The 22300-nt window shown below is 54.4% G+C and overlaps 1 protein-coding gene across 2 annotated transcripts; it reads right to left on the bottom strand.

Moving 5' to 3' along the window:
* Nucleotides 1-3181: 3181 nt before the first annotated feature.
* Nucleotides 3182-18833, bottom strand: PDCD6 (programmed cell death 6). Of its 2 annotated transcripts, none has more exons than XM_007191664.3 (6): nucleotides 18658-18833; nucleotides 17685-17746; nucleotides 11241-11285; nucleotides 10218-10376; nucleotides 6520-6629; nucleotides 3182-3747 (listed from the first exon to the last, which is right to left on the bottom strand). In XM_007191664.3, exons 1-6 carry the CDS (start codon nucleotides 18750-18752, stop codon nucleotides 3649-3651), a joined length of 570 nt encoding a protein of 189 aa, XP_007191726.1. In that variant the 5' UTR covers nucleotides 18753-18833; the 3' UTR covers nucleotides 3182-3648. The 2 variants fall into 2 exon arrangements, with proteins under 2 accessions (XP_007191726.1, XP_028024697.1); XM_028168896.2 differs by having other exon boundaries at nucleotides 10224-10376.
* Nucleotides 18834-22300: the final 3467 nt, after the last annotated feature.

Genomic DNA, 22300 nt, shown 5'->3' with positions numbered 1-22300 from the left:
ATGAAGGATAAACACAAGGTGGTCCATTCATACAATGGAACGTTATTCAGCCTTAAAAAGGAAGGAAATTCCAACACAGGCTCCAACATGGATGGACCCTGAGGACATTGTGCTCAGTGACATACACCAGTCACAAAAGGACAAATCCTGTAGGATTCCACTCACGTAAGGGACCCAGAGGAGTCAGATTCCTGGAGACAGGAGGAGGATGGTGGGGCCGGGGGCCGGGGGAGGGGGAGGAATGTTTATGGGGACAGAGTTTCAGTTTTACAGGATGAAGAGTTACAGAGACGGATGGTGGTGATCGTTGCTAACACTGTCAGTGTACTTAATACCAGTGAACTGTACACTTAAAACTGGTTAAAATGTTAAGTTTTATGTTATGTATATTTTAACACATGCACAACAGGTAAGAATCTCCACCTTTACCCATTTTCCCACCAGGTACGTACATTCCCCATCTCAGGGGCAGACCTGGAGTCATGGGCTGGCTTCCTGGAGCCTCTAGTCTGGACACCGATCAAATACTCACATGCACCCTCGCACATGCACACGTGCTCTTAAACGGAGCCATGCGGTGAACTCCGAGCTGGCCTGGGCCCACCTCCGTCAGGTGGTGTGAGGTGAGGAGGGCACACGGTGCCCCAGCCCCTCTGGCCCTCGAGTTCCAGGGCAGCCGGGCGGCCCCTGTGGGCTGGGGGCCGTGGTCAGACGAATTCAGGAAGAGGACCCAGTGGGGACTCCATGGGGACTGACTCAGCCGCACTGCAAAGCGTGCATCTGACATCAGCTCCGCCCGCAGCCCCCGACCCTCCACAGGCGAGGGGTGACAGCCCCCACCGCCGCCCCGGACCTCCCACCTGGCCCGCCCTTGACCAGGCTCACCTGGACTGGGGAGGTGACCCTCCCAGCTGGCTGAGGTGACTGGAGGCGACCAGGGCGGTGGCCACAGGTAGTCCGTCCTGCCTGTCCTGGACTATTTCCCTCTTCATGAAGCACTGACTTTGAACCTGGGCCAGAATTCCAGTGTCTTGAGCACATGCCTCATGCCCCCAGAAGTCAAACGGGGAGCGGGGCCACCGGCACACGGCGCACGTGGAGAGACGGGGCGCGAGAGCAGGCGGTCGGGCGGAGTGCCGGGCGCAGATGAACAGGCACCACGGGCAGCGGCCTCTCTGTGAGCCTCCCCGAGGCCAGGCCGGCTTCCGGGCAGTACTTCCTCCGCCCTATCCCCGAACCCCGGCTCCCAGGGGATGGGGCACAGCCTGAGAATGGAGTTGCCACCCTCACTTGACCCCACTCCCTCTGGTTTCTCTGTCGCTTCTGTAAGTTCCACGCTGGCTGTCCCTCGAGGTCACCCCTCTGGATCCAGATGAAGCACCAGGGTCAGGCATCCCTGCAGGCGGGACAGCACTGCCCCCGTGTGGCCGACTGGCCGCTAGACCAATCAGGTGCGGCCTTGGAGGAAAGGAGCCCTCATCTTGCTGCACGCCCGCCTGGGCAGGGGCTTGGGGCTTGGGACGGAACCCCCACACCTTAAGCCCATCTGCTGCTCGTGCCTTCCAGGGACGCAGCCACGTCCCCACCCACTCCTCAACGTGCGTCCACTGGCTCAGACCACAGACTCCACTGAGGGTCTGTGCACGGTGTGTATCTGCACAACTGTGTTTGTACCACACATCTGTATCTCTACCACACACCTGACTGTACCTGTACCACCCACCTCTATCTGTGCCACACACCCGAGTATATTTGTACCACACACAATCAGACCTTTCTTTACATTCTGCATCTCCCCTTCCCCTCACTTCCCTGAATCAAGGAAGGCACCTAATCACACATGCACCATTCCCTGACCGAGGCTGACATGCGGTGCGAGAGCAGGCCTCTCAGTGTCTGCTCTGCCAGGCCCCCAGTGATCCTCGGAGATCAAACTGTGTACTGTGCAGGTTCCTCACTGAAGCCATGAATTGCCGTTGCCTGAGACCAGCTTGAGGGGTTCCAGCTTCCCGGGAATCTGGGATGAACCCAGAGCCCAAGGTGCCACAGGTGCAGGATGGGGGAAGAGGCGGACAGGAAAGCCAGCACGTGGAGGGCGGGGTTCCCACGTCACAGGGGGACAGAGTCCACAGAGGCTGGACGCCTGCTGCCCTCACCCTGAGCTTGGGGTGTTTGCAGGCCAGAGCTCAAGGGACAGATGACCACAGTGCCTCCCGGGGGGAGGAGGGGCCCCGCCGTCCATGCCTCCACCTAAAGGGGAACCTGTGGGGGAGGAGGGGCCCCCGCTATGTACACCTCCGTCTAGTGGGGGACAGGGAGACAGGCTAAGGGGCGGTTTGGGCTGCGGCAGTGGGGCACCAGCTGGAAGAGTCCACCTGAGCACCTGGAGGTCCCAGGCCTCACGGAGTCAGGAATTTGGGGACCGACCTCACCGGAGTACAACTTGGGATCGTGGGCTGGTGTCCTCACAAGAGTGTTGAAGTACAGAGAGGCACTCAAATGGAAAGGCATGGAGATCCTCAGAGACCCCCTTGGACCCTCCTCCATGAGCTCACAAGGCCAGTCTGAGCCACACAGATTCTTTACCTCAACCCCACGTAGTGTGGTCAGTGACATTCCTTGTAATCAGACACCACAGATAAGAAACCCACAGCCCCCAGGCTCCATCCCCAACCAGCACAGGTCCTCCAAAACAGACCCCACGGATACCCAATTTCTGATGCCCCAGACCCATTTATAGATCACTGACACCCACCCAGAATCCCAACATCCTCACAGCCCCCACCCCAAATCCTGGTTTGGGGAAGCACACTTAAAGGGTGAGGGGACAGAAAGAGCCTAAAGCGATTCCGTGTGGACGGGCACAGGGCCACCCTGGGACTGGCTGTGCGCCCACCACGTGGGGGGCTGACTGCATCCCTCCTTCCGCTTTCATGTGTGAAAAACCGTAATTAACAGTCCATCAGAGGGCACAGAGGTGCATCATTAGTAAGTGAAAGAAAACCCATTCCCTTCTAAATCAAATTTGGGTTTGTATTTCCAAAGAAGTTTCAGGAAATGCAAACCACCTCCTGTCACAGAGGATGGATGAATCTCGGGATTTCCACGAGCAAGCCAGGGCACACCCCAGAAGGTGCCGGACCCCTCGGAGCTCCAGGTGAGCACAGCTGAGACGGATGGGGACAAGGGCACATGTGCTTTATTGCTTACGCTGCATATTCCAATGAATACAATAAACCCCCTTAAAAAGTAAGGCACGTGAGCAGCCTTCTGTGCAAGTTCCATATTATTTAAAATTCCTATTGGCTAATAAAGTATTTCCACTCTAGAACTGGAGCTATCTAGAAAAGCACATGATGAGTTTTTTGCAAGCAGAGTCCCTGTAACATTATTATATCTTACCTCATGGCACAATTAAACAGCCTCAAATCAAATGTGTGAACCTAAGTAATGACGTAACTACCGTTACAACTGCAAAACATCAACCCGCTTATCCACGTATGTACTGGTCCCCAAGGAGTAATTATACAAAATCTAAAGGAAAAGCAGTATCTAACTCATCTGCGTACCATTTCGTTACAGGTGAGAGATTTGGCATTTTCAGTCTTTTTTTCCGTAAGTCCCGTTGGTATTTGCAGAAGGCCAGTGTCATACGATGCTGAAGACCATGGAAAGATACTGTTCATATGACACCTGAATCCAGCCGTCCTGATCCGTATCGTAGCGTCTGAATATATCTGTCAACCTCTGAGGAAAAAACAACAGGTGTTTAGATCTAATACTTATCAAACAGAAGGAACCAACTGTACTGGTACAAGGGCATTCAGGAACCCAATTTCAGAAGCATTCATGTCTCTGCCCGCAGAGGGGCACGGGCGAGGTGCCCTCGGCCACCCTCAAAAGCCAGGCCGGTCCACCCTGGAGATGCGGGGGCAGGACAGCAGCGGGTAGGCGGGCGAGCCGCCAGTGCAGCTCCACTACACACCGCGGCCCTGGGTCCTGGCGGAGCCCTGTGGCCCCGGAACCTGGCTTCCCAAGTCCATGGTGGTGAGCCTGGGTCCTCCCTTCCCACTCTAAGACTGTTCTCCTGGGGGCCTCCCTGAAGGCTCACCTCTGCTCTGGCCACGTGCCGCTCAGGACAAAGGGAAACCAGCCCCCACTGGGCTCCTTCTTTAGAACCTGCTGCCCAACAGGGGAAGCCCAGCGCAGAGCCAGAAGGGCAGGATCTCCTTGTGCCAGCCCAGGACCCTGGCTGATGCCCAGCCCCCCTCCCCACTCAGGACCTGCCTGCCCACCTCCTCCTGCCCGACGCCCCCCACCCCTGCTACAGACCCCCCTCCGCCCCTCCTCCTCTCTGCTGCCCACCCACCTCCTACCTGATGCCCGAGCCCCTCCTGTCTGACCACACCCCCCGGGCGCCACCTCAGTCTGTTCACAAGCCTGGCCGCCCGAGAGCAGGCACGGTTAGGTAAGTGCCACCCCAAATGACAGATGCTGGGCAACCATGGCAGGCTCTGAAGAATCCTGCTGACAGAAGACAGTGCCCCAGGCTCATCGTGACCTTGGTGGTCGCCTGCCCACCTGCCCAGGGGCCGAGAGCAAGGCTGCAGCCTGGCCTGTGAGCCGTGTCTCCTGCACCTCAGTCTCTCCAGTTCCGCCCCGCTCCTGTGCTGGGCAGGCTGACGGCCAACCACACACGGGCTGACACAGGTGACAGTCCGCACAGGCGTTAGCCAGGGGCTTCCTGTGTGTGAGCTGCCGGCGTGACACACACCACAGAAACCACCAGCGGCGGCAACCTCCCGCCGGGAGACCGATGGGTGACTTCCCTTTCTTTACACTTAACTGTCTTTTCCCAAGATTTCTACAGGTTTCCATGTTGCTTCGTAGAAAACAATTTTCAAAAAGGCTTTTTCTTTTTGGCAAGAGGCAGATGAAAGAAAACGCTTTTGAGGGCTTTTGAGGACTTTTTACATGTGGCCTGCAGCTTAGCCTTTCCTTTCCGAGTCCCCACCTCTGTCCAGCGTCTAGGCTCCTTCTCCACGGGTGGGAGGGAGCAGGGCCAGCAGCCGGCTTCCAGCACGGCCCAGAGGCCACGGCCAGCTGCGGGCAGCCTCCTGGCAGAGGCACCGCGTGAGCTTCTCAGGGCACTCAGATCCTGCTACTCTGGGGGCTGAAAGCTGACATGCGAGGACCCTTGCTTACGCAGAGGTATAAGGATCAGGTGGTCACTTATGGGACATAACCTCAGATGAAAATCCTAAGCCCATAGCGATCCAGACGCAGATCCTAGTGAGAGACTTTCACGCTACACCTGTTCCTAACGTGTGCCGACAACACTGCAAACACGTAATCCTGCCTCACCAGACCCTGAGAGGGAGAGACGGGGTAAGGCTCTCCGCTTTTCAGAGACGTGAGGCTTAAATGCTAACAGACCTGGCTCTCCAAGTCACTGAAGGACAGGGACTGATGGGCCCAGATTCCCCGGGAAAGAAATCAGGATAGCAGACCAGGCAGAAAAACTTCACTTACTGAACTATCGCTTTAACGGGGAGAAAACCTGAGAATGCTTTCCCAAATTCCAAATTATACTGATAACCTCGTGCCCAGCACACCCCTCTGTGGATTCTAAAACCAACAAGATGGAACCTCGATTTGAATGCAAACTGCGAGGATATCTTTCAGGGATTGGTTCTACTGAAATACTTAGGGAAAACACATTTGCTTCCCATAAATGGAATTGTGACAGAATTAAGAGGGAGGGTGTCACAGAGTCTTACGTGGACTTGGCCATGAGTTGATAACTGCTGAAGCTAAATAATGGGCACATGGGTTCATTATACTGTTGTCTCTGCTATTTTTTTTTTTTTGAGATTTGTCAAAAAAGAAAGTTTTGAAAGACATGAGGGTTTATACCAATTCACTGCATTTCTAAAGCTTAAATCTATGGAACTGGGCTCCCTACCGAGAAACAGGAGCAGGGACTGTGTGGGAACAGCCAGGGCGGCTCGAGGGCTCCCGCCCTCCATCCTAGGAGGGCTCCTCTGGGCCTGCACTTAGTTCTCTCCTGGGTGAAGCAGTGAGGCCGCAGAGGGAACCACAGAAGCAGCGCAGGGAACCGTGAGGCGGCGGTCACTGGGATCACCAGCCCCGCCAGACACTGTTTCTAACACCCAAACAGGGCCCCCTGCGCTCAGGGCACAGCTCCTAGCTTAGGAGCCAGCAGCGCACACGACAGAAGCTCACCCAATTCTCATAATGAAATACACCAAAATACCGGGGTATGCATGGAAAGAGCCCACCGGATCCCCTCCAAATGGACAGCTCCCGGTGTTTCCAGGGCAGGAGGGGCCCTGCTGTCTGCACCTCCGTCTAACAGAGCAACTAGCTACTCCTCCAAACAGCACACTAACTCCTCTAAGTTCCGGAACCAGTTTTACGTGTCTGACTCCTGCGCCCCTGCTTCGTCATCCCACCCCTTCCCGCAGTCATCGCCTGCGGGCCCCGCGCAGCCGGTACCTGCAAGACGATGCAGCCCTGGATGAAGTCGTCAAAGGCGATCTGCCCCCGTCCTTGTCTGTCGAACTTCCGAATGAGGGTGTCGTGAAACTGGTCAGAGAGCCGGTACCCTGGAGGAGGAGAGCAGAGTCAGCACACACGCTCGCTCCCCAGGCCCCAGCCTCTCCCTCCCGAGAACACGACACGACACGGGCCCCAGGGGTCCCGGGTGCAAGCGCACTGCAACACACTGAGAGCCTGGTGGCCACTGTGCGAGGAGGGGCTCACTCAGAGAGCAGCAGCCCCTTCCTGGAGGGTCCCGAGTCACCCAGTCACTAGTTCTCACCAACCCCAGGGCCATGCCCCTCGGCCCAGGGGCCTTCCGGACCGCTGCGGAGCTAGCCTCCTTAGAAGCCCTTCACTGCTGACCTTCCCGACACTCGGCTGCCCTGGGTCACTCGCTGCTGGAGGAGGCTTCGCCAGCTAAACCCGCAGGAGGAACGAGGCGCCCAGGAGCGAGGAGGCTGACTGACGGCCCCTCCTCCACCTCAGTCAGGCCGTGAGGAGCAAGGCGGCCGCACACAGACTGAAGCCCTCGAAGGGTCACCCAGGTGACGGCGGAGTCCCTGACTCCACCTTCAGCTTGCTGGGCGTCCTGGAAGGCCTCCAGCAAGGACGCCCCGGGGCGGCTCTAAGCCCTTCCCCTTCCTTCCCTCCTAACCTCACCACCTGTGTGACCGTGGTTTCCTTACTTATTCAGGAGACAAGATCCAGGTGCCAACATATTTTTACTGGTTTTCAGCCTCGCTGGGATCTTTGCAAGGATATGCACACCTACTGCCTGCGTGAACGTCACAGTTAATTACCTGTACAGGCACTTCATCACTCTACTGAAAAAGAGTCACACATGCAAACACGTGACAGTGCTTTCCAGAGTGGTCAGCGCGCTCTATGCCTCCTGTGACTTAAATCCAGGGCCCTCTGCCCTGCAGGTGAGTAGAAGACAGGACCCCAACTTAGAAAAGAGAGACGGGCGGGTGCTGGATGGGCGCCCCCTCACGCCCAGCACCGGTGCCTGTGGCCCAGAGACACAGAGGCCCGGCTGGTGAGGGTGAGCTTGGGACATGGTGACAGGGCAGTGCCCGCCCAAGCCATTGCTGTGCAATGGTTTCCTGCCCAGGCTGGGAAAGGACACACGAGATGGTGACAAAGACACAGCAGCAGGGAGAGCAGAGCTCCGGAATCAGACAGGGCTCCGCCGGCTGCCGGGACTCTCGGACCTCTGGCCCGCTCCCCCCTCCAAAACCCAAGACGTGAGCCCCCCTCAGCAGACCATTTTAGGGTCAGTGAGGCAGGTGGAAACGCTGCTGGCCCCCTCACTGTGTGTCCCCCGGCCCCGCTGCTGCACTTCCAGGGCACAGATGCCCAGTGGGGGGAACAAGCCCTTCTTTCCTGAGAACCAGCAACCTCCACGGGGCATCCAGCGCCCGCTCTCAGCACCAGGAGCAAAGCCGGGCGCCAGTCAGTGACCATGGCAAAGGACAGATCCGGATCAGGGCACCACCCGTGTCTACACGGAGCCAGCGGCACCAAGAAAGGGGCGGAGGCTGCTGTACACCTGCCGGGGCCTAACTCAGCCGACCCGGCCGTCAACACACTGCTAACTTGGTCAGGGGAGCCAAAGGCTTGGGCTCCAGGGACGAAGTGACAGGGTGCCGGCTTGGACTCCTCAGCGTGAAAAGGGGGGCGGAGCAAGTGCAGCAGGAAGATGGAAAGTGGGTGAAAGCGAGCAAAGAGGAAGTGAAGGTTCACTACACTCTCGTGAAATTCCTTATAAAAACCACATTGGCCTTGGCCTGCCAGGGGCTGGGTGCAGGATGGGGCCGTTTGCTGGGGATGGGGCTGTCAGCCCCCCGCAACTAGCAGAGTGTGAGGCCCAGGCCTTATGCACCTTCTTACTTCCAGGTCTCTGCACCTGGCATGTAGCACATACTAGGAATAAGAGCCTAAAAAACGAACGGATGGACCATCAAATCCAGCGGCTGCGCCGGTCAGTCACACAGCCCCGCCAGGGCAGGCCTGAGACCCTGTGTGGCACTAACAGAGGTCAGAGGACACCTTAGGGCCTGACCTCCCCCCGCACCCCCGACTCCCTCACGCATCTGCTGAGCTACAACACAGCCCCCAGCTTGGCCGACAGACGCTTGTTCTTAGGGGTGAAACCAAAACAGGAAATTTCACTCCTGGGGCACATTTCCTAACAGTTGCTAACAAGTAACCTGTGAAGGATGACGGTGCCCTTGCGGGGAAGAAAAGGCTCCAGAGCAGGCACTAGGAAACGGCGGACCGATCACAGGCAGAAACTTTTTGGAATAACTGAAGCAATGCTGCAACGGGATATTTACTTTTTCCAGGAAGAGCTGGAAGTCAGGAGGGATCTCGGCTCTGCCCAGCTCAACAGGGCCTGTCGGCTCCTGACCTTGAGGGACCACCGCTGACCTACCACAGCCACAAATGTCCCAGGTCTGACCAGGGCTTGTCGACCTCCGCATTTCCAACCTGAGCTCCCAGGACGCGACGGTCACTGGCACTAAGTCAAAAGAGGGCTCCGGGGCCTGACAAGGTTAGAAACACTGTGTTCGGTGGCACCTGAGGTCACCAGTCCGGAAGTTAACTCACAGGGTCCAGGCTCCAGCCGGCCAGGCCTCCGGCTCCCTCCTGCCCAGGACTGCTCTGTGGGGGCCTCCTCCCTCCCAGCCCCCCACCTGAGGCACAGCAAGGTCAGCTGCATTCCAAGTGTCAATTCAGAGAACCTGAGGTCAATGGCCTGCCCAAAGCCTGACCCACGCGTGGCAGGCTCACAACACAAACTTCCTGTGGGGTCCCAGAGCCTCCAAAGCAAGAAAGAGAAACCGGAGAGGACAGCCATAAAGGACACGCCCAGAGAAAGAGAGGGGGAGGGGAGAAGCACATGAACAACCACAAGAACCAAAATGTACTTTGTATTATTAAACCCTGAACTAGTCAGAATAAAGTACATTGTAATCTGACAGAAGGGCCCTGCGAACAGAGGGCCCAGTGAATGTCAAACTAACCAGAACCCTGGTGTACCGGCTACAGTCGTCCCTCCATAAATAACAAATCCCAAGTCCGCCTCAGGCCCACGTGCACGCTGGACCAGAAGGCCCGCTGCCGCGCTCTGGAAGGCGCCACGTGAGCACTGCTCAGAGCACAGCACACGCTCAGACTGGCATGCACGCGGCACATGTGCGGACATGCACTTGAGAATGGGCGCTTCCACACTCAGGCCTACGCTCCACGCCACTCACGGGCTCGTCCCCCGTGGGCATTCTATCTTCCTGCTGGGTATTTTCATGTCAGGACATATAAATAGTCCTACACTGTTTTATTTTGACTTGTTCACTTTAAATTGTTTCAAAAGCCACATTCTCAATGTGCCTGTGACATCACTCCACTTCACAAAAGACAAAACTACTGCATAGCCCTTATCTCATTTTGGATGAAAAACTGTATAGAAGCCTCCAAGTCAAATACAAGCCTTCACGATATAAGTAACATGAAAATATAAAACTGTGTAATGTAAACAACAATTTCACATAGACTGCTTTAAAAATCATTAAGTTGAATACAGTAACAAGATAAACCTTATGGCCCTGCTCCAAAATGAAAGAGCTACGCAGCCAAGACAAGTGTTTTACCAAAACCTGAGAGGGCTTGCTTGAGCTCGTTCTTGTCGATCATGCCCGAGTTGTCCCTGTCGTAGGTGCGGAAGACGTTCTGCCAGTCCGTGATGTACTTCCAGACACCGGTGAACTCGCTGAAGTTCACGCCGGCCTTGTTCTCTCTGTCAAACATGGCTGAGACGGAAGGGCGTGAATCAGCAAGAACCTAGAGCAGAGGTGCGCCCAACCCTCCGCAGGCCTGGCTCCTCCGGGACCCAGCCTGCTGTTCAGCCAGCAGGTCCCCAGGTGCTGGCGGTGACCCAGCCACAGCCCTAAATCGTGCTAGGCGGGCGTGAGGCGTGCGAGCCAAACACCCTGGTGGAGCCGCAATAAAAACGCTTGACGCTGAAGGAGGTTCCTCAACAGCACGGCGGGGCCCGCGCTCAGGAAGGAGCCGGGGCCGCAGAGCAGAGCCGGCGAGGGGCCCACCCCAACCCTCCCAGCTCCGGGTCCCATTCCTGGAGCCGCCCGTCCCGCGGCGGACCCGAGTCCCGAGTGGGGGCTCAGAAGAGTCCTCGGGCGAGGGAGGCCTCTACTCTGAGGAGAACAAGATACTGGCTTCAGATTTTCTTTTAGTAAGGCCCGCCTTTCATTGAGAAAGAAAATCAGCTTAATTCCAGGTCCAAATAAGAAAGAACTTGTAACTACATTTACATATAACTGCAGGCACCATGGATAAACACTCAGTCTGAAACACTGCTACAGAGAAAGTAATACACCGTTTGGTCTCTTTTCAGGTCACCTGCGTGATCTTGGTTTGGTCACAAGCACATTCCAGTTCAGAGCCATTTCACACGAGAACTCGCACGCTTCCTCTAGTCAACAGGCAAGCAAGACGTGACTGCGTGTGAAGCCTATGTGAGATCTTTAGACTGAGAAAGGAAGGACGGGTTGGACAGTCAACTCAAAGTAAAGGCTCAGTGAAGGGCCGGGCCAGGTGGCAGTTCCGGAAGAGAAATCAGGTGAGAAGCACAGGCAGGGTGTGTTGCCGCTACTTACATATGATCGACCGGACCGTCACTGGATTAAACGGAGTCCAGGTGCCTGAAACAAACAGCAGAGATTAAGAAAGAGAAGAAACTCTGAATCCCCAGTCTGTAACCCCAGAAGCCAGAGAAAATAAGTAATTAGCTTTCAACATCAAGACCCTAGAGCCACGGTTCTCCACAGGGGACGCCGCCCCCAGGACGATGGGTCAGTCAGGTCCTATCCACACTGCCGGGAGAATTGCTCAGGTCCAGCCAGACATTCAAAGCTGCTCAGGAAGACCTGCACCTGGAAGCTCACTCTTGTTCACTTTATAACCAAGAGATGCCATTTTAATACTCACTGAACTTCCCAGGGCCACAGCACCAGGTAAGCTGAGAAAATGGCACTTAGCTGTGCTAAGAACATCACCAGCTACCACTTCAGAAAATCCCACCCCAAGGGCACCACCGCTCTCAGGACCGGGGCAGCTGCACACGTCGTGCAGCGACCCTGCTGGACAGCGCACCGTGAAACCACGCTTTACGTTTTTCTCCTCAAATGACAGTCTGGGCAGCATACTATTTTCTCTAAAACTGTGAAAAGGCAGGACACATTATTCCACGATTCACTTCAGAGCAGTAATGGGGATGTTATCGAATATCTATTTTAAAGGGGACTGTTGACACTGATGGATTTGACGATTGAGAACCATTTATCCACTGTGATGATGGAATGCTCACCAGGGACCTTTATGCCCAAGGATCTGTTTTCAGAGTGATTTGCACCTTTACCAATTTTTATACTCACTAAAAACAATGTAAAAACATTTTTATGGGGCGGGAGAGCAGCATCTCTCCCCATCCCCCCATTTCCCCCTCTCTACAGACGGTTTGAGCTCTGGGTGGCAGAGTCCCATCCCCTGGCCACACACGAGGCAGCACCCTTCCTGCCCGGCCGCGACCACTGGGCTTGGAGCACATCCCCGCCCTGGCCCACACGCGCCTCTCCCGACGTCCAGCACGGCCCCCCAAACACACGCACACCTTCACCTCGACCCCTGCCTCTCCTTACGCCTCCGTTTATACGAGGCTTCCTCAGAGGAGCCCTCCTGAGCGCCCCGCACCCAGGCCCCTCGGTCCCTCCACCTCCTCCACGGGCGCCCTGAGCCTGGCCCGAGCCTGGCCCGCAGCGGGGACCCCTGTGCACTGGGTGAGCATCTCTGCAGACTTTACAGGCGTTTGGGGGACGGCAGGCAGGAGGATGTCTATAAAGGTATCAGAAAAGGTCAGCATCGTTGAAAACCAGCGTACAAAGAAACTGTGCTACAGAGAAGCCAAGAGAAAGAGGGGGACTCCGTGCCGAGAAGGGTGTCGCTTCTTCACCGTTTCTGACTTTCTAGCTGCTCACGCCCCAGCTGGTGTTTCCGCAGGAGATGACCCACCAGGACCAGGAGCCTGAGAAACCAAACGCAGCTGCTGGACTCCTTCCTGCCTTCGCTCCACCTCTGACGCAGGCTGTGACCTGAGAGTCCACAGTGACCGCCCCGCTGAGTGGCCTGCGCCCACTGCCCATGCCGACTGTGAGCGGGGGTGCGTCCCTGGCCACGCTGGCACAGGACTCGGCCGAACGCGCTTTAAACAGAAGTGACACAAGAAAAACAGTTAAGTGATGATGCAAACCCAGGCGCTTTCCGCGGTGACGGCCAGGCAGAGGGAGGCGTGGACCAGAGGGACCCATGGCCGAGCTGCAGGGCCGTGAGGCTCGGGAGAGCGGCAGGTCGCCCCGGGCCGAGTCAGGGGCGGGGAGGAGACCCGCAGCCCGCCCAGCCTGGGAGGTGGAGACAGGCTCCTGGTGCCTCCCCGGCCCGTCCCTGTTACCCAAACGGGGCCTGACCCTCCACGGAAACCAAGGGATAATCACAACAGCCAACAGTTAAGTGACTGTTTAGCTCATGCCAAGCCCTGTGGCCTGGTTCTCAGACTAAACATCAAAGCTTCACAGCCCCTAGTGAGGGCAACATTTAGTACTCCAGTTATACTAAGTGTTAAACACACTGGAGCGCCAGCCTGAAAATCTGCAGTTTTCTGTAAGAAAACGCACTGCAGTGTGGAGAAGCACGCCTAACAGAGCCTGCTGGAAACACAGGACACACCGAGCAGCGAGATTCCCTTCAGCGCCAGTGACCCTCCCCCCGATTTTCCGGGCCAGCCCCAATTTCAAACATTCCCAGTAACCAACATGTCTAGGAATGTCACAACCACCAGCTTGCAGAAGATTTCCTGTCAGACTTTTACTTAGAAATACAAGATATGGTCCCTGTTCCTGTAAGTCTTGCCTCAATTTCATCTGAAAAGACCAAAGAAAACAGAAACACACACAGTTTTTTCCATGTAAACTGAGTACACATAACTTTTTCACCCATAATTTGGGTACGAGTGGGTCGCAGCTCCACTGAGGGGGTGGGTCAACATCAGGACACTTAGCATTTTCCCCTGTAACCCTCAAGCACACAGATGATTTAAAGAATTTATCTGATCCCTTCTCAAATGAGAAAAAACCCCGCTCTGCTCTGTGATAATATATTCTGTCTTTTTGCTCTCCAGAGAGTTTTCTTTCTTGAAATTGCATCCTGTTACCACAAACTTGGACTTCAGTGAGAGATAATGGGCTGAGTCGTCATGGCATCCAGCAAATGCACGCCGAAATACCTGCTTACCTGGAATCTTTGGGGAAAAAAAACCAGACTTTTTTTTAACAGCACCACTGGCGATCTCCTTCCACTTTACTGCATCAGATCTGGGACTCCCAGCCCTTCTGGGCATTTCTTCCCGAAAGAGGAGCCAAGTAGGAAGGGGTGAGAGCAGTTCTACGGGCTCGCATGGAATCGGCCAGGACACTGGTGCCTCCTTCAGGGTCACAAGCTCTGTATCCCACCAGTCACCTTCAACTACGGCCTCAAAGAGCCACAACTGGAAATATGGCCTTTCTAAAGGCAATCTGAACACCATCAATAGCCGTAACACCGCCTACAGCCTTTGATCTGATAAATGCCACTTCTAGAAACTTGTTCTATGAAATCACTACAGTATTTACATTGAAGAAAATCAGAAACAACCTAAGTGTCCCACAGTGAAACTCTGTACGCTCCATTCTGATAGATGAGTGACGTCTCCGGTTCTGTACCAGGCAATGTGGGACCTGGTAGACATGGGCTGGGCCCGAGGGGGAGGGGCTAAGCCTCCAGTTGTCCCAGAGTGTGATCTGCCCAAGGCCGAGGTCGTGGAATAAAGCCAACCCCGTCTTCTTCTGCTTCCACCTGAAACTCTGCTGCACAAGTTTCTGGGACAAGCAGATACAACAGGCTGTGTTGGGGGCCTCCAAGACCACACCCCAGGCCTGATGACTCGCTAGGACTCACAAAACTCACAGTCAGTTTATTACAGCAAGAGACACAGAGTAAAATCAGCAGAGGGAAAAGGCATGGGGAAAAATCCGGGGGGACCAGGCACCCGCTTCCCGGGGAGTTGCACAGGGCGCCCCTAATCCTCCACCGAAAGCTGAGACCACACCTCGCGTGTGTTGTCAACCAGGGAAGCTCCAGGCACCGGGGGGGCAAGTGCCTGCCGCAGCTGCAGTGGGAGCATGAGCTGCCCAGGCAAAGGGGCAGCACGTTCCAGGCGGCGGCCGGCAGCCATACAGGCAGGCCCTCCTCGGGGACGTGCAGGCTCTGGGCACAGCAGGTGCAGGGTGAAGAAGCTAAACCCAGACCCTCCGCTGCCTCGTAAGCTGGGCCTATGACGGAGTGACAGTGAGGTGACCCGATGCTCAGTCGGCAGGGAACTGTCGGCTTATGTGGTCTGATCTCTCTCACTGCTACTCAATACGGGACCTCCAGAAGAGCTCAAATCTATTTTGCTAAAAATACCTCTAAAAGAATATATGACTTATTACTATTTAAAGTCCAGCTGAAAAATGCCTCCTCAAAATACATCAACATGTTATGTCAACGTAAACCTACAGAAGCACAAAAAAAGAGGCTTGAGCAAAATTAATTTCCTGTAATTCCAAGGAACAATGTGAAAGTAAAAATTAAAAAAAAAAAAGTACCTAACTGAAGACAGTTTGTGACATGTTATTTCAAACAGAAGGCAAGACAGTCCTGTCTCTATTCACACCTCTTAACCGAGCAGTCATTTTCAGACGCGCTCCTGGGGAAACAAGTTGCGTAAAGGACTCAGTGTACAGGACCCACGAGTACTTCTTCAGGGCGGTTTCAGTTGGGTTTTAACAGAGCGCATCAGAGGCACAGATCTCACTGCAGAGAGAAACCATGCTACTTTGAACCTCCAATTTTCCCACCAGTAATAAGCTAATTAAACTGATTTCCTGAAATAGCTCAATATTCTAGTCCTAATATGAAAAAAGAAGCCCAATCCTGGGGGAGAAATCAAAAGTCAAAATAACTCCAATCGTATCAGCTGTGGGAATTCGAGGACAGTGAAGAGAACTGACTTGTGTCCATCCTTGGCGACCGAGGTGACACGACACAACTGCAAATAAGAGACCAGCTCGACCAGGTTCCTCCAAAAGCTGATGCCCAGCAGCCAGAGACTGCTGCAAAACGACTGCAGCAGAACCAGGAGGAGGAAAAGGGCAGCATCCAGGAAAGGAAGGTGCCGCGGGTGCCTCGAGGAAAGGCAGGTGTCCCGGGTGGAAGGAGCAGAGCCCGGCAAGCGGTGGGAGCCACGGGGCACCTCTGCTTCGGGGGCGCCAACGGGAAGACACAGGTGGGACAGCACAGGGGTGGGGCGAGCGCCTGGCTGTGCAGGCTCACGCCCGGAGTCTGGTCCTGCTCTCAGCCTGAGAGCTTACTGCGCACTCTGGGGCTGTGAAAGGACGAGAGAGCTGTACCCGTTCGCAACCTGCCTTCCTGCGGAAAGGGCCTAACAGAATGTACAAGACAGTCACGGCACAGCAAAAGCAAGCAAACTATGGTCATGTTGGATGGGAGGAGAAAAGCATACGAAAGTTAGGGGTCTCAGACTATCAGTAAAATTCACCTCTTAAAATGCTAAGCTCATGGTACTGGCGAGCCAGAAATCTAATTTAAAATTTTTAGCAGCTAATTTGAAGAGTAAATGTGACTGGTTAAAAGATTCAGGTTAAGACAAACAAAACAAGACAGGACAACCATCACAGCTGCTTCACACAAGAAGCACCACACCCCCAGGGAGGAGAGAGGCGGCCACGTGGCGGGAAGGGGGGCTGCCACGCCCGGCCCTCTCAGGGCTAAGCTACTACCCGCTTCCTGGGGCAAGTTCTTACATCGCCCCAACAGAAGCTGAGGGAATCCCGCAGGGCAAATCAAGGAAAGTGACTCTACAGGGCCGCTGTGAGACGCTCCTGATACACACTTTTCGGTGGGCTTAAACCAGGTATCGATTTCAAAGCATCTTAGCAATGGTGGGCTGCACATCCTGTGGGCAATTCTGTCAAAATTCTCTCTCCAGCAGGCTCCTGATTCAAGATTATGTTCTGACAGAGCAAAGAACCACCTGCTTTAACCACCATCTGAACTGGAAGCAGTACTGACTCCCTCCAGGGAAAACGTTACCTGTGTTAACCTGTAACCACCACTCCACCAGGAGTAACAAAGGGAACACCCGCGGTGCGCGCCCCGCGCAGGGCTGTGAGGCAGCGTCCGCCTGCTATGCCACCAGCTGCGCCCACTGGGCAAGGTGAGCCTTTCTACACCTTCGTTACCGCTTAACGTCCCCCCCTTCTGGCTTAAATAGCGCGCCTCCGGACGGCACCACAAACTAAGACTCAGAAAAGACAGTGGCATCTGAGGGGTTAAAAAAAGGGCCACACAGCCAGGTACTTATGGAACCAAGGTCTCCAGTAGTACTTCCATGGATTAATCATGCTGAAACCAGCAAAAAGGCGACGCCACGGTGAGCTCCCAGCACCAGCACCAAGAGCTGAAACCCTCTCACCCATGTCTGAATGACTAGCATCCCCCACTGGGAAGCCCACCTCCCCGCGATCCAGCTGTCAGAGCCTCCAGGATCCTTACTTGCTTCCCCATCGGTGTCTCTGGGGCCTTGATGCCCCGCTCCAGAGGAGTCACAAGACGCAGTCACCTGAGAAATTCAACAGCCCTCGACCAACCTGAAGGATGTCTGCCGTACAAAGCCAGGCTCCCTGCGCTCCTAAAGCCGACACCCCAGCCTCCATTTCTCAGGCTTTCCCTGTGTCCTGCACGCAGCTGCCCCAGCAGCTCGGCAAGGACTCAGAGCAGCACCGACACACCACCAGGAAACCACCCGACAAAATAAGCCAGAAGCTCCTCCACCACGGGCCAGACATGATAATTAAGTCTTAATGATTCGGAAAATAATTTAAGAAGAAAGTTATTTACTACGGGTGGTCAGACTTGCAGTTTACAAGTCCAGATGGCCAGGTGCCACTCACCATTGGATAGTGCTTGCTGAAGCTCGTTGTCGGATATCACACCGCTCCTGTCTTTGTCAACCCTACAAAATTAAGATCAGTTAGGCTAGCGATTCAAAGTGTAGGAAAAGCAAAAGAGGGCAAAAGCAAAGGTTTGACTCTCCAGTCAATCCTAAATTAATTCTGGCTCTTCCTTCCCTGGGCCCTTCCCTTTGGCTGCTCGACCTCTCAGTCCCATGACCCGCTGGGGAACAAGGAAGCCTGCCTCCTTCGCTGTCTAGGCACGCTCCCTACCCAAACCCAAGCTGCTTCTCCACTTTCTCAGGTCTCCCTCCCTCGGCCTGGCTGAATTCCACATGCACCAGGTTTTCTCCTTTTCACAAGCAGGAAAAGATTCTCTCAGATAACTTAAGTCGTTCCCTGATCATGAGTCACTCCACTTTGGGTCATTCGTTCGCTGGAAGGACGACCAGGGACAGAAGGCACTGCGGTGACGGTCACCTGCCCAACAGCCGCGGCCCGGCTTCTTTCCTGGTTGCTGGCATTTCAGCAGCCGGGGAAGAATCTGCGTTTCTGCTCCCCTAAACAAGCATCCCTGGGAGACCGTCCGCCCCGGAGCAACTCCGGGCACCGGCTGTGAGGGGAGAGGGATGGAGGCCGAGCCCCAGGGCGAGCTGGCTGCGACCCCCGGCTGGCGGCTCTGCACCTTGGGAGGGGCCTGGGGACTGCGGGAGACAAGGCGGGGGGCAGAGAGAAGGCCAAGGGTGGGGGGGACGGAGCAGGGGCCGGCGTGGGAGAGGCCGAGGGGGACTAGAAAGGCGGCCGGACAGGACGCCAAGGATGGAAGGTGGGGGGACGGAGCAAGGGACAGGGGCCTGGGGCACCAGGAAGGAGGTCGGACTGGAGGCCGGGGTCACGGGGCGGGGGAAGGCCCGGGGCTGAGACCGAGAAGAACCCAGTGGAGGCCCGCAAGCGCCTGCGCGGCCGGCCGCACCTCTGGAAGACATTCCACAGGAAGCTCTGGTCCGGCAGCGCGGCGCCCGCGGAAGGGCCAGCCCCAGGGCCCGGGCGGTACGGGTAGGCGGCCATGGGCCGAGGCGCGGCTGGGCTGAGGCGCTCCTGGGACACGGATGGCTCCGGGCGGCTCCACTTCCGCCTAGACCGGGGCGGGGCCCGGAGCTCACGCCACTTCCGGGGCGGTCACGGGAGCGAGCGCAGCCAATCCAGTCGCGACCCTGTTGCCAGGCGACGCCCGTGCGTCCGGCCAGCGTGTCTGGGTCCCGTGGGCACCGCGCAGCCGGTGGCCTAGGCCAGGCTAGCCCTAGGGTCGCGGACGCGCGTTGGGAGCCGCTTCCCCGCAGCGCAGAGTGGACATGAAGGGCGGAGGCGGCTCCCTCGAGCATGGTCCATTCTTGCACCAAGGTCATGGAAGGACTGATGGAGGGGAAGAACGCGCCCGACATTCTTGTTTTTCTGGACTTTTCGCCCGCCCCCGCTCGCGCATCTCAGCGTCCCTGCGCCCCGCTTCCCAGGAGCACACGAAGCCCCGCCTCCGGCATCTGACAGCGCCCGCCGCTTCCCGGCTCGGCCTGCAGGTGCGTGGCCAAGCCCAGATGTCCCCTGCTGGCCATGGTGGGCTGCTAGCGTGTCCCTCTCGGCCAGTTGACGCCACCGCCTCCGTCTGGACACCGACTGAGCCGCAGCGCCCCCCCGCGCAGAGAAGCCTAGCTTCATTCAGGGCGCTCCCGCCGCCTTCCAGCCTCTCAGGATTTTCAGCTCCTGATCCAATCACGCTGACTCATTTCATCCTCCTCCCCTACTTGGTTTGTGGAAGGGCCGAGCACCAAGGAAGCACCTGACACTTCCTTCCTTGGACACGAATCCATTATTCAGCGCTCTGGCTCTGTATCTGACCCGCTGTTATCCTCCAGCTGTATTGTCCTCAGTCCCTTTTCTCTCTTCTAACCACCAGAGCATATGCTGGAGAGTTCTTTAAACTCTTCAAAGAGATTAAGATACTCTGACTTTGACACTCACACAGATTATTATTCTACAAACCTCAACAATGTGGCTTTTTTCATGATTTACTGAATTCAAGTGTTTTCTAGTTTTATCCTCATAAAGCATTCACATCACTCGTTAACTAATCCTTTCTACAATTTTCCACAGCTTTTCGATCTCTAGTTTCTGAAACCCATTTTTTTCTATCTCCCATCTCTGCCTTTTTTTGTTCTTTAGAAAGCTACAAAATTAGTAACTATGATTTTGCAACCCAATTTATAAGTTTTCCAGTACAGAGTGTACAGGGAAACTTCAGCAAGAAACTTCTCAGCGACTCCAGCTGGCCTTGGCTTCCCTCTCCTGACGGTGTCACGGGTTCCACCAACCCTTGATGGAGTCCAGCCTCGACTGCCACAGCCAACACCATCTGTGGGGCCCAGAAGTGCTCCGTTCTGCTTTCTGTTTAGTTCCAGGGGTAGGAAATGATTCATTCAAGGGAAGAAGCATTTACTGAATCTACCCTAGTGTTTAAATATTACTATGTGTAATCCTCACACCAGCACCTCGTGGCAAGGTATCAAGGTCCACATTTTACTGAAGAGAAAACTATGCTGGTCTAAGGTCAAAGAGGCAAGAAGAGATTGTAGCCCAGGTCTGTCTGTACTTTTCCTGCATCATCTCAGCGGTGGCAAGGCTGACTCTTAAAAGGGAGATTAATTTAGGAAATGAAGATTGAAACAAAAAATTCATCCCCCCTAATGTATAACCCCATATATGTACAAATGAGTCTAGGATTCATCAGAGAGTGGCCTGGTGCTTTCGCAACTAGGCAGCCTCAGTCCCCTCAGCCCTGATGGCTAAGAAACTGAGACTCTGAGAGGCTAATGGGAGTGCACACATGGGCCATGGCACCTGTGCTGTGCTCTAGGGCAGGGCTTAGCCTGCAGTCCTGGCCACAGACAGCTGCCATCTACTTTGGGGGGTGTGGGGTGGGGTGTGTGTGTTACCTGGAGTCCTGACACCACCTTACAAAGATGTACAGCAACAGTGGCGACCACCTTCTGTCAAGAGAAAAGGGCAGATTGTTTCCTGCCCCTGGTACTGCTGACCCAGTCATTTAAAGTATTGATGTGCTTGCCACTATCTCCTCGCCTATCTTGGGATTCAATTCCCTCCTAACCAGGTCTGTTCTAAGCTTTCCATTTATATAGTGCTTCTGGGTGGAGGAGAGGAGAAATGAACTGAAAGCCAACACTTCCCTAATACTGGGCCAGCCTTTCCTTTGGTCTAATTTCTCTGAACTAATTGGAAAATGCCTCTTATTATCTTTAGAATTTTTCTATCACTGGTTCTAGACATAGGGTGCTAGCACTCCTAACACTTTTCAGTCCACCCTCTTGTTCATCTGTCTTTGGCACATAGTAGGCACTCAATGAACATGTTAAATGAATGGATGACCAAGTAGGTTATGTGCCCTGGTTCTGTCCTGTGTACACTTGTGTGCATGTGCACACACACAATCTTGTGTTATCTACCTTACCAGCTTCCCCTCGGAAGACACTTTGGCTCTTTACTTGTGTTTATTTTCTTATCAGGACCACTCTGGCATTTGCACTGGAGACTTCTCCTTTTTCAGTCACTTTCCCCTTTACAGCCTGGTGTGGAATTCCAGGCACAAGCTTACTGAGCCCTGCTCTCCCCTTCCTTTCCAACCAATACTCTTGCCAGAATTCAGATGAAAGCGAACGACCTTCCTGTTTTTTCACTCTGGCTTCTTACTGAGTAACTGTCAATTTACTGAACATAGGATGTTTAGTATAATAAGAAACTACCAAACATCTACACTACCGTTGGCCCACAGAACTTCCAATGAAGGAATTGTTCTTTATCAGCCATCCAAATGTGGCTACTGAGCACCTGAAATGGATCAAGGTGACTGGGGAATGGAATTTTAAATTTTAAGTAATTTTAATGAACTTAAATGTAAACAGCCATGATGCTATGTCTGTTGCTATGGACAGTACAGGTCTGAATATTTTACTGTATATCTTACCTTTCTACTTCTTTTGATCCATATTAGAAATTATCTATATCTCTCTGGGCAGTATTCTATTTTCTTTTCTTTTTTTTTTAAAGATTTTTTTGATGTGGACCATTTTTAAAGTCTTTATTGAACTTGTTACAATGTTGCTTCTGTTTTATGTTTTGGTTTTTTGGCTGCAGGCCATGTGGGATCCTAGCTCCCTGACCAGGGATTGAACCCGCAACCCCTGCAATAGAAGGCCAAGTTTTAACCACTGGACCACCAGGGAAGTCCCTCTGTTTTCTTTTTAACTTGACTCACATTTTTTTTTACTTCTCTGGTTCGCCAATTCCCCTAACACACGTGGGTTCATTGAGAAACCTTGAACACACATTTTATAAAACATTTCCAGTATGAAATATTCTGCCCGGTGGTTCTTTAACTAGCGGAATTCCATAGGAACTTACATTTCCAGACTACCCACTCCCCAGTGGTTTTCTTAGTTTCCGAATATTCATGAAAATAGTTTGAAGGTTTGTTTTTGGCTCAGAAGTCGCAGACAGACATAAGGAAACCACCCCCATCCATTATTCCTTTGCAACCATCAGCCCTC

The sequence above is a fragment of the Balaenoptera acutorostrata genome, chromosome 2, assembly GCF_949987535.1.
Source record: "Balaenoptera acutorostrata chromosome 2, mBalAcu1.1, whole genome shotgun sequence".
In the NCBI taxonomy this organism is placed as follows: Eukaryota; Metazoa; Chordata; class Mammalia; order Artiodactyla; family Balaenopteridae; genus Balaenoptera; species Balaenoptera acutorostrata.
Note: the sequence above shows the minus strand (reverse complement) of the source record. Positions and strands in the feature narration are given on the sequence as shown.